General features: G+C 41.1%; 1 protein-coding gene across 1 annotated transcript; it reads right to left on the reverse strand.

Moving 5' to 3' along the window:
- Nucleotides 1-67: 67 nt before the first annotated feature.
- ACTA2 (actin alpha 2, smooth muscle) lies at nt 68-9314 on the reverse strand. Its single transcript, XM_035329834.1, has 9 exons — nt 9188-9314; nt 6483-6654; nt 5067-5195; nt 4559-4669; nt 3977-4061; nt 3722-3883; nt 3319-3510; nt 2194-2375; nt 68-1539 (listed from the first exon to the last, which is right to left on the reverse strand). Exons 2-9 carry the CDS (start codon nt 6609-6611, stop codon nt 1396-1398), a joined length of 1134 nt encoding a protein of 377 aa, XP_035185725.1. The 5' UTR covers nt 6612-6654; nt 9188-9314; the 3' UTR covers nt 68-1395.
- Between the last annotated feature and the right edge of the window lie 3427 nt (nt 9315-12741).

A 12741-nucleotide genomic window follows, 5' to 3' on the forward strand; every position in this document is an offset into this window, starting at 1 on the left:
CCTGGATCTGTCTAGAGCTAGATAAAAAGATCTATCTGGAGTTAGAAGGAAGAATCGTACAAAAATATTTGCTCTTACAAGAGTTTATTTAATATCTGTTCCAAGAACCTAGATGACCTATACTTTAAATAATAAGGTTAGTACAAAAACGTTTGGAACGTGCTAACAGTCAGAAGATGGACAAGATCTGAAACCCAACAGTTACGCAGTCACAGTAAATAACAGGTGCTATTGCAGAGTTTACAGTTTGAAGATAAGGAGTAACAGGTAAGTGAGGTAAATAAACTATTGAGTTTAAGACAGAAAAAGAGGTAACAAAAATAAATAGCATCCTTTATCCTGAACTCTAATGAATACAGAGTGCAGCAAGTTCCTTAGAACAGACCTTTTCCAGGTCTGTCTTGTGATTACTTTATTCATACATATATATATATATACTTGTAAGACAGTAGTAGTACTGGCTTCAACTTCTATGCATATACTTCTATTTTAATATCAATTTCAATGTATTTAAGACATAAGTGGAATCAGAAAAGTCACAGAAAAAGAAAAATTTCTAAAAACATTTTAATCTGCTCTGATTACATTATATCCCCTTATGTATCCCACCCCACCCCCTGCCAAAAAAAAAGAGTTCCGAAGAGCAAGTGTATTAAGCCAGCTTAATTACCCTTTAGACCTCGCTGGAAATCAAAACAACAAAAATAGGCTACACTCATCCTGAGGACGTGTAATAGAAAAGTCCGTGTTCAATCTAATATCAGAACTTAGCTATGCTCTAAATGAACAGGTTTTGTTTCTTTAAAGAAATCACCTGGAATTGCTGTATAAAGCATTCTACCTCTGGGCTATACAATGAGAGAACTTCTTCTAGCTTGACAGCTGTGAATTAAGAAGTGATTTGGACAGATAATATTTCTGGATAGAGCAGATGCAAAGCAGAATGCACATGCTCATCCTGGTATCAAACAGACGCTATGCTCCTTTGGTGCTGCCCAGAGCTTGAAAAATCAAGACTAGTTTTGCTTGCAGACTAAAATGCTTACTGAGGCTAAACATCAACAACACACTACCTGATAGTCAAGCATTTTCTAGCACTGATACCATTGAGCGAGTGGTACTTACTACTTTTTCTATTAAGCCCGGTGTAGTGTGGTAACAAATTTACGCCACAAGATGGAGCTTCACACCAGCTGTAATGGTACCTCCAAAAATGCCTGTCTTTTAAAAATAGGAGCAGCAATCTCATTTGCATATTTAAAATTTATTCCAAAAAATACATAGTATCCAATTAATCAGTCATGATGAAGGATTTATGGAATGAAATTATAAGAATGTATTTTCCTGAATACATTCACAGTAATATGCTAAAAAGACATATAAAGATAGAGCAATTTAAAAGCATTTGCGGTGAACAATAGATGGGCCAGCTTCATCATATTCCTGTTTGCTGATCCACATCTGCTGGAAAGTAGAGAGGGAGGCAAGAATAGAGCCTCCAATCCAGACGGAGTACTTACGTTCAGGAGGAGCAATGATCTGTTTAAGAAATAAAAGCATTAAACACAACTTTCAACTGTGAATTTGTTATGTAATTTGTTAAGTACTAAAGCAGTGATATTTGATATTAATGAAAACACTGTATATGTATACGGTAGTGTCATCCCTTGCTCTCCCAGTTAGTCATTGCAGCAAGCCATAAAGATAACAAGTTGTCATTGAAATCTGGTAGCCGAGGAGGGCTAGGGAGAATGAGTGACCTATAGAGCACTCTTATTGGTAAACCTGACAAAATGTTTGCACAGCAAGGAAAGGGAGACTTGAAGCAGCAGAAGGAAGATTGGCTTGTGAGAATCTTTCTTTTCTGAATCATAGGCTGAGGGCAGAGCCAGTATTTCTCCTTCCTTCTCCTTTCCCTTAACCAAAAAGGCCTGAAAAAGTTTGATACACCCCCGGGGAAATTTATAATTTATACTGTTCGGGCAGTTTGCAGAACTCAGCATGAGAAAGAAAGTCAGAGGAGAGATTTTCTTCTAGCAACCAGGGTGATTCTTATAGTTACCAAGCAATGATTATTTACTATAACATACAGATATGGTTGAAAAAGAATTTTGTCAAGTGTTGCTGTTTTTCATTAGGTTTTTGACGATGTTGCACATGCCAGCTAAAGTAGTCTACAAGTAATTGCCATACCTTGATCTTCATGGTGCTGGGAGCCAGAGCAGTTATTTCCTTTTGCATCCTGTCTGCAATGCCTGGGTACATTGTAGTGCCTCCAGACAGCACATTGTTGGCATAAAGATCCTTTCTGATGTCTATGTCACACTTCATGATGCTGTTGTAAGTGGTTTCATGAATGCCAGCAGACTCCATGCCTAAGGAAGATACAGCAGAACACTGAGGAAGCAAATCCATACAAGGACTTTAAATTGTTAATACAGAACGGACAACATGAACTGCAGCATCTCTTTGGAAGACACCAGTCTTCAGAGCTACAGAAACTGGAAAGTCTTTCTGCAGCTGTTTAAATTATTTACTTTGGAGTTCCTTGAGGGTACAGCCCTCCCCTGCTTACACACAACGGCTCCTTAAAAAGAAAGCCGGGGGTGTGGAATAGTACAGTCTCCACTAGGCTTTTGCAGAATTCTCATAAGTCCTAAGAATTCCTTATATGGTCCTGGAATCATTTGTTTTCTTTTTTTTTTTTCCTTTCTTAAACTGAGACAGCTCAGAGACAGAACAGTCAAAATATGTCCTAATACCTCTAAGTATGTAACTACTGTATCAGTTTCTGAGCTGAAGTTTGCCAATTAGCAGAAACTACACTGGATTTTTACATGACCTTGCTGCAAGCCTGCCGTCATGGCTGTTGATTTGCTCTGCAAATGTGGTGAACCATGGATTCGGGATTTGGAGCAGTCTTTTGGAAGAATAGAAGTAGTGTGGTAGTTGTTGTTGTTGTTGTTTTTTAACCCCTTCCTGCAAGCACATTTAAACTACAACCCTCACACTATTTAGAAAAATGTCTCTGCAGCCATACTTTTCATAGCAGCCAACTCTGTAACATACAAAATGGTGTGGGCCCGAAGCCAGAAATAAACATTCAGGGTTTATTTTGGGAAAGCATTTTGCTTTACTGTTTGACATAAAGTTCCTCCCACTGTATTAATAGTGCTGTTTTAAAGATTAGTTTATAATGGGCACTAGGACATACTTGTGTATACATCTAAGTGCGCTAGCAATGGGATACCATCAAAACAAAATAGGGACTTGATATTTATGTGCAGCTTACCAAGGCAGAACAATCACTCAACCTACCAATGAAAGATGGCTGGAAGAGGGTCTCCGGGCAGCGGAAGCGTTCGTTTCCGATGGTGATCACCTGACCATCAGGAAGTTCGTAGCTTTTTTCCAGAGAGGAGGAAGAGGCAGCAGTGGCCATCTCATTTTCAAAGTCCAGGGCCACATAACACAGCTTCTCCTTGATGTCACGGACAATTTCACGCTCCGCTGTTGAGATGATTGTCTTTAGAATGGCACTCAGGAAGGGCCCAGATGTGCCAACAGTTTGATCCCTTTCATTCTCTTACACCCTCCCTACTTTTACAAACCCTCTGCCAGTCTTGCTCCCCCATTCCTGTTGGATTCTATTCCTTCTAAGGCCACTAGAAGCATTACACATTAAATAACTCCCCTCCTCATTTTAGCAGTGCATTCTTACCAGTGGTCACAAAGGAATAGCCACGTTCTGTCAGGATTTTCATGAGGTAGTCTGTCAGGTCACGGCCAGCCAGGTCCAGACGCATGATGGCGTGCGGCAAAGCGTAGCCTTCATAAATGGGCACATTGTGGGTGACACCATCCCCAGAGTCGAGCACAATCCCTTTGAGAAGACAACATGCACAGTTCATTCTCAGCTGCGCACCAGAATGCTTATCTATTTCATACGCCTGTGCCACCGTCCCCAGAGGCCTACCTGTGGTACGACCAGAAGCATACAGGGACAGAACAGCTTGAATAGCTACATACATGGCTGGCACGTTGAAAGTCTCAAACATAATCTGAAATGAAATTAAAATAATCAGCTTAACAGTAGAGATCTTAGCTTTGTTGTAGCAATACACCGAAAGAGAGGGAAAAGACAAGATTTTCATATTTATTGATAGTTGGTAATAACAAGGAAGGAAAACACATCTAAATTCAAATATATTTGTCCTGTAAGACATTTCTCTGTATCTGGTCTATATCTATGATGTATGAATACAGATACATGTACATATTAAAGACCATTTTGTGATAGGCCTAGACAAAAAAAAATAAAAAATAAAAAGATGAAGGTGACGTAAGCTTGAACAGACCAAGGTTTTCAGAACTGATCTGTTGACTACTTCAAGTAAATGCGCAGATTTGACACGTGGTCACACTGCGTTTTCCATCTTCCATTAATAAGATATACACACTACGGGAAAGTCAAACTGTCATGACTAACTGAAAAGAATTTCACATCCTGCTGAATTCACAACCTTGGAATTATTCCATAGCTTCAGAGTGAGATTACCTGGGTCATTTTTTCTCGATTGGCTTTGGGATTCAATGGTGCTTCGGTCAGCAGAGTCGGGTGTTCTTCAGGTGCAACACGGAGTTCATTGTAGAAAGAATGATGCCAGATCTGAGGACAATGGAAGAAAGCAAAGGAGAGAGAAATACCATCAACCAGCAGCTCAGAATCACGTTCAGACAGGTATGATGCTCCAGCACTCTGCTTACAGCGTTTCAGAGACAGATAATTTTTCACATGCAATTATTCTTATTGTCTTCGTAGAGATTAACAAAGTAACTTGAAAAAGAAACACGCAGTCAGGTTAAATATATCACTGCTAGTGGTATATGACTTCTTCCAAGAACACACTAGTTAATAAGATACAGAGCCGAATAGGCTTTATTCCAGCTCACTGTTAACAAGCTTTTCATTAAACCACACTCTAAAATTTACTGAGTAATCTGTAAACATTTGGTTCAAGTGGTTTTTTTTACCAGTGATATACATCATTTCAATGCTGAAATACCTTCTCCATGTCATCCCAGTTTGTAATGATGCCATGCTCTATGGGGTATTTCAAGGTCAGGATTCCTCTTTTGCTTTGGGCCTCGTCACCTACGTAGCTGTCTTTTTGACCCATACCAACCATCACACCCTATAAAATAACACAAATGTAGTTAGTCCTTCAAGGAGAGGTGTCACAAACACCTCTAGTAAAAACATCGGCTGATATAAATCCAGTTGTCAGCGATACTAGTAAAAAAAAATACTTTAAGAATACTAATTATTGGAAAATTACTCGTTGTTCTTTAATTTCCAAAATGAAATGTTTAGCTAACTTAAACCTCTGGAGTTCATGTTTCCACTACAGTAAAAGTAAGCAGCACAAAAGTACAATTTTTATACCATGTTAAATTATATACTAAAAAAAATATAAGTACAATATTAAATTCATCAAGATGAAGTAGAACAATAGGCAATTTTTAATGTTCATTGTTTAGGGTCGACCTGACTGTTAAAGTATAATAAGGTGGAGTTAAAGCAAAAAGTGACATTGTGCCATCTAAGGGCCAAGATGCAGCAATACACATTTCACATTTTCCAAAGCATAAATTTATTACGATTATTTTTAACTTTATTTTCTGAGACTAAAATATTGCCATTAGAGATATAAACAATTTAAATCTACGAGTACAGTTTACACTTTCAGGTATTTTTGTGGATCCTGTAGAAGTGGTCCTTAGACCAGAAACTGGAAACTACTCTAGATATATAGTAGTCTCTATGTATTAAGTTAGAAATAATGTCAAAATAATAATAATAATAATAATAAAACAGTGTATACTAGGATGCTATGACTAGGTAATACACTCTTATCAGAACTTAAATCATTACATGCTCCAAACCTTGGCTTCTCTAACAGTCCTGTCGTGGAAACACTCAAATGTAAAACCTGAAGCTAAAGACACTCAACCCTAGACGAGTGCCCATTTGTGCCTATAAAGCTAAATGAATAAAGTCAGGAAGGCTGATAGGAAGCTGACTGTGATCTTCTCCTTCCTCACTTAGCTCTCCATACATGATCTATCACCAGCTTTTATGGCAGTCAAAAATTACAGATGCTTCTCTATTGGGCTTGTTTGCTTTTAAGCTATCTTTACTCATCAAGTTCTTTGGGTGATCCAAAAATCAAGGGACAGGAAGAAGAGAGCATAGAAGGAAGTGAAAAAAAATTAAAAGGATTCCTCTAACAAGACTAGATACTGCTTTGACTCAGGTGGTTGCAGTGCTGGACTTCTGCCTGGGAGTACTGTGTTATACAGACCTCCCAGGGCTCTGTTTGCCCCAGACACAGGAAAAGGTGGCTCTGGGGGGAGAGCTGGGGATGGGGCAGCAAAACCTTCTACAAGCCAAGTGTGGAATAAATAAAGCAGTTCATCACCTGGTGCCTGGGACGACCCACGATGGAGGGGAAAACTGCTCTCGGAGCATCATCCCCAGCAAAGCCAGCTTTGCAGAGCCCTGACCCATTGTCACAAACAAGGGCTGTGCTGTCCTCTTCCTCACACATCTTCTATGTCAATGTCCTCAGGACCTCCAGACAGGAAACAGCCCTATAAAAACAGCAGGAAAAGAATTAGGAAATAAAAAAATAAAAAAATAACAACAAACTTCAGAGAACCAGTCTTGAAGACAGAGAACTGTATGAAAGGAACCATCACACAGAAATACTGTATGCACCAGACAGTATTCAAGAGATTCCGGAGAATTCCAGTCCTGCTGCATGGACAGATGGATCATTACTGCTCTGGGACAGCAAACGTTTATCTAAATTTGGTCAGAGAAATCCACTGCTGGGGGGTGAGTGGGAGATAAGACTGTTGGACTGACAACTGCAAAAACAAAGATCCCTTTGCATCAGATTCAGCACAACATCCCCTGCTTTCCTATCATCTTGACAAAACCAATGCATGTGGAAAGCCAACGGAGGTAAGAGCACTTCAGCCATCGCCATTCTGTCTTGGAATTCCCAAAGACTGAGCACTTTACCTGCTAGTCACGTACCTGTGGTACATGACACAGACATTAGACAGTGATACAGACACTAACCCACTGGGTCAAGATGTCCAGTTAGGATTATGTTTCCCCTTTTAAAATAGAATTAATGTTCCTAGTATAGAAGAAGGAACCAAAAAATAAAAAATAAAAAAATCAGCCCTCCCCTAGTTACTCAGACAAAAAAAATCCCAACTTTAAAATGAAGTCAGGGACAGTGTGTGTTTTGAAAACTGGCCACAGCATATGCTCTATCATAATTTCAAGCCAGCTAATAACTTGCATTTGTAGAGTGACAGAGTAATTTATACTGGCTCCCTGTTTCAGTAAAATATAAATTGTTTTCCTCCTCAGGCAACGGGAAGATAACGTGGGTAATAAAAATGCTTTGAAGGGTTTGTATTAAAGTCAGTTATAGAAACAAGCCCTGAATACCAGCACTCGCAATAACTATTTGCCCACAATTTATTGTGTGGTAGGGAATCATCTGGCTACCTGGGAGCCCGGGCTTCCATGCAGAGTTTGACAAATTGCAATGTGTTAAGAGCTAAAGGAGACAGCTGTCATCCACCAACCCAGCTGGCTCCTCGCACAGTCCCTAAAACCTTCTGCCACAGGAATACTGGAAGTGGAGGACAAAGTGGCAACAGGGCCAGCAAGAGCCATGGCTGATGAGCAAGGGTGTGCACAACGCCGCTCAGCCCGTACCCCAGGTGGAACAAGCAGGGACAGCCTCTGCCCATCCTTCATTTCAGATCCTCCGTCCCGTTCCAGCCACGAGACACGGCTGCAGTGCCACTTCTGTAAGCTGCATGGGTGTAGAAGAAGAAAAGGACAGGGAAATCCCAACTTGACGTGCTCCTGATATTTTATCATTATTCCCAAGAAAGAAAAGTAGGTTGCATTTTTGCATTTATTAAATTTACTCTCGGGAAAACAGGCTCTTCATATTGAAGCATTTACTCAATGGGGCACAATTGTTATCTAACGTGAATGAACAGAGTGGTTTAGACAAACCATTTCCTAATTAGGAAGCAGGCTTTTCAACCGGCTGTTTTTGGAACAGAGCAAGAGGTCAGGGGGTTTGCTCAAACCAATGCAGGGAATGCGATGCCAAAAATCACTTGGGGGAGGGGAAAGAAGGGGGCAGGAAAGGCTACATTTCTGAGCTCAGTGGACTCTAAATGAAAACCATATTTAGTAATAAAGCACAAAATTTGAAAAATCAAAGCTGAATCATTCAGCCAGGATTCTCTGCTGCCAAGCAGTGCGTTACAGCTCAGGATTGCCGTGGCATGCAGTAGTAACACTCTACAGCAGCAAATGTCACTCAGCACCGTGGAATAAAGGAAAATACTCTCCCAAGCAATTAACACAGTATCTAGCCCCTTACTTTTACCTGCTTTACATCTAAAGATAACCAATTACCTCACCAGTCTCCACAGCACGCTACTAAGAGAACTCCAGCCTCACAAGAAACACTGTGTGTAACCTGTTCCTTAATAAAACATTTGGCATTTAGCAGAGCATTAGTTTCACATACATGGAGATGGGGATATACATACACATGCATCCTCATTGCATCCTTTCAGATACATATATATATATATTATTATTATTTTGCATGCTTCCAGCTCTTATTACAGTCTTAACTCTCCAAAACACTCAGTCACCCTAAGCTAAGAACACGGGGGCAAACCTGCTGAGAAACTCTACTATACAGTGGGCAAATTCACCCCCTCAGGAACTCTGTTGTGTCCAACACTAACAGCCCAGGGGCACAGGTTCACTGAAATACAAACACAGCTATCATTCCAGCTGCACCACTACACAGCCTGTGCCTTTATACAGTTTCTGGAGCATTCGTGGAATCAGCAAAATCATCAGGTTTATTTCCCTTTCAGAAGTGCCATAAAATAAAGACAACTCAGTGTAGATACTACAAGCATTTTATCAATTCAATTCTACTAAGTAATGCATAAGCAAACTGCAGTACAGCAGTACTTCCTCCTCAATCACTTCCATCTGACATTACTTAATTAAAGTCCTCCACAAAACCGTAAATCACACTATTGGTTCGGTGCCACTTACCCTGACAGTGCTTGGCTGGGGATAGCGGCCCTGGGATGGTGCTCTGTGTATCTGAAAGCACAGAGATTATATAGCCCCTTCAGCTCTTCTCCTCCCACCAGCCTCCCAAACAAGGAGCAGAGACAGACAGAGACAGAGCCGAAGTCTCTAACAAAACCATATAGGGACCTTATTACAAAAACCTCTAATCTGGGTGGCCACAGGCCCTGGGTCTCTTCCACTGCATTCCAATGTAGAGCTCATGAAGCAGGAGGAGACTTTCAGCTGTGTAAGATAAACACTTTAAAACTTCAGGAGAGTGGCTAAAACAGTGAGACAAAGCGCGTCCATGACAGGCACCCTCTGGCAGGAAGAGCATGTGTTCAGACAAAAGAGGTCCAGGCCTCGACAGGAACATCCAAGAGGCAGAGTTAAAATCTGGAAGAGCAGTCATTTATAACAGGGAAGGTGTTTATAAGAAGACACTTCGCTTTCATTAAAGATTTTGACAAAACCAATGAGAATATTTCCAGCAAGCTGCTGAATTTTGCTACAAATTCTCCTTAAAAGCTTAGCATTTTGCCTGCATGCTAAATGTTGCCCATAGGCTTAGAAGTACCAAAAAAAAAAGTACCTGCTGTTGTGTTGGGTTCATAGCAGTCTTTGAAGATTGTGTAAATGTTCTGTTGAAAGACTATGATCAGCTTGTGATGGGTGAGAATCAATTTTCTTTCTGTCAGCTTATCTTCAGAGCCCTAGGAACCATGGGCCAACTTCATCCTGGTGTTACTCCAGTGATGGCCACAAGTCTGGACAGCTGTAAACTCACATCTCAAAATGCTTACAATGAAGCTGTTGAATTGTATAACCTCCAGCTAGCTTTGCCGCTGAACGTATTTTTAGCGACTAAAGAAAGGGTTCTCACTGTACAAGTTATTTTCAGAGCACAACAGGATTTTTACAGCTGCAGCCAGCTGTTCTCTAGACAGACTGACTTTCGTGGAGCAGCCCTTTCATAGTCAGTAATATGCAGTCATTAAATTACTACTAAAGACGAGAAATCAGCATGTCTAAACTCCATCACTAGACAATTGCAAACTCACAACTGGTCTACACACGAGCCAAGAAAGACATGAGAATCCAAGAGAGATCCTTGCTTCGTGAGTGTTGTTACAAAAGGGAGCAGTGTCATGTGTTTGCTTAGAGTGCTGCCTAATTGAGTACTCTTAATGCCAGAGATCCCCTCTACAACCACAGAGGGAGTTTGTCCAGTGCAGAGGTCTGAGGATTAGGCAACATGTAAAGATAGCAGTCAGGAAGAATTATGGATTGAAAACCAAAAGGAATTTAACTTTTAAGGAAAGGAACTTTTAAGGAATGTAATTGCTTTGAGGGTCAGAAACAGAAGCTAACAAGTGTTGGATCATGAGCCATGCAAAAGCTATTTGCAATTTCCACTTCTAGCATTTGGGCAAAAGATAAGAGATATTTAAAAAAAAATACCCCCCCCCCCCCCCCCCCCCAAATTAAAAAATCCCACAAACTACCAAGGTAAGCCATCCACAGCAGAGGATATAAGCAGATACTTTCTTGCACATCTCCAACTGACCCTCAAAGAACAGCCAAAAAGAAATACTTTCTTTTCAAACACTCAAAGACATAGCTGACAGAAATTATGTAGCTTTCATAGAAACACGAGAGATCTGCAAAATCAGGTCAATGGAAAGGAGAATTTCACACAGGAAAACCCGTCACTGCAGTTTCATGTCTGATTTGGATACAAGACCCAATTACCCCTTAGACTGGAGGAAGCATAGTCCAAGGTTTTCAGAAGCATAAGCTATTACTACTCCTTGGAAACATCTAGACTGGGACAAAGATCCAGAAGAACCCAAACTCCTCACCTGAATGAAAAAAAAAAAGGGTCACTCACCCCCAAAAATCTTACTGGTGATGATGCTCTAGTGGATACAGCACTTAGGAGATTTCAAAGCCAAGTAAGCACCCCTTCAGTAGGGCTGCCAAGCACTTCACACAGCACCCCAGCATAGCTAGAAATACAGGCAACAGTTTTCTACGACACCTCCATGGATATCATAGGGGGCAGTGTCTAGCAGATACCACAGACAGCTGCTTCTCTCTGTCAAACTTCACCATAGTCCCAGAAACTTAGCCTGGTGCATACCCCAGTACTGGCGGTGGCAATGGCTGCAATGAGGAGTGGTTATATGGGTGGGGTGAGCGCATCATTCTGAAATACCTTGCATGCCATAGGCATCAAAGTTTGGGAATCCCAGCTCTCAGGGTGTTTGTGAAGGACACAGCTGCCATAGAGGTTCTCTCAGAAGAGGCAGTTGTTGATATGACAAAAAGGAAGACACGCAGGTGTTTGTAGGGATCTACCATATGCAGAATATCTGCTAGAGATAGGTTTGTGCAGACTGGAAGGGGTAAGCAAGCCCACAGACTGACTTAGCAGTAGTGGTGGGTACACAGGAACAGCACAGCAAAGCTCTAAAGATGCTGCACAACCATGCCTTCAGCACACAATTGTGAACCAGTGCTCGGCAGACAGCTTGTCTCTAGGGTGTTACGCTATGGAAGGTCCCGGGGCAGGAAGGAAGGAAGGCAAACAGGTGAACTATGCAAGGAAATGAGGTCAGTCCAGCTTGAAGGGCATTACAGAAAATAAGTATTTCTTTTGAGTGATTCCATTACTCAAGATATGATCATATAGATATTGCTAAATAAAAACACATGGGAAAAAATGGCATTAGTAGTTTATGCCTTTCTTCTCAGCAACATAGGTTACTGCTGGAGGGGTGAGAGAAAGGGGAAAATGTACATGACATGAGACCGGGATAAGAACATACAGAGAATGGAACAGAACAAGTCTTCTGAAAACCAAACCTAAATGCTGAGGATCAAATCTCTGAACCTTCCTCTATGGCTACAGACACATACCAGCTTAGCCCAAACATGAAACTATTTTCACAAGACAAAGAACAAAATACCATTCTTTAAAGGAACTTAATTTCCCCTCTAGAGGCCACTTCCTGCTGCCTACCTTTCAGTACTTACCCTGCTCATTTGTATAGAAACCACCACAGTGCAATCTGCCCAGGGTGCATACACCCCACGGTTGTAGCTCTTCCATTGCACCCATAGCCAAAATGTATATGTTTTCCATTTGAGTTCCTCCCAGATCTTGCCATTTATCCACTCAAAAGTTTGCCCTTCTGCAGCCTACATCCCATGAGCATGTCCAGAGTATGATCAGAGAAAGGAAAACAACTGGGAGAAGTAATTCTGCTTCTTTCTTTCATACCCTTTCCCCTGTTCCCTTTACAGCAATACCAGCAAGTTCCCAAGTACATTGGGAGCTTCCTCATTGACTTCTAGCACCTTTCAAGGTACCAATGGAAACTCAGAGCTACATGTTTCTTAAGCCAAGCTCTTCATTTTTCAGTAACTTATACAATTGTTGTATGAACAGAAAATGTACTTGAGACTCCATGCCACAGGAGCTGTAAAGCTGCCACGCCTAGGAACCAGGCTACGGCTGTCCTGAAGAA

This window comes from Oxyura jamaicensis, chromosome 6 (assembly GCF_011077185.1).
Source record: "Oxyura jamaicensis isolate SHBP4307 breed ruddy duck chromosome 6, BPBGC_Ojam_1.0, whole genome shotgun sequence".
NCBI lineage: Eukaryota > Metazoa > Chordata > Aves > Anseriformes > Anatidae > Oxyura > Oxyura jamaicensis.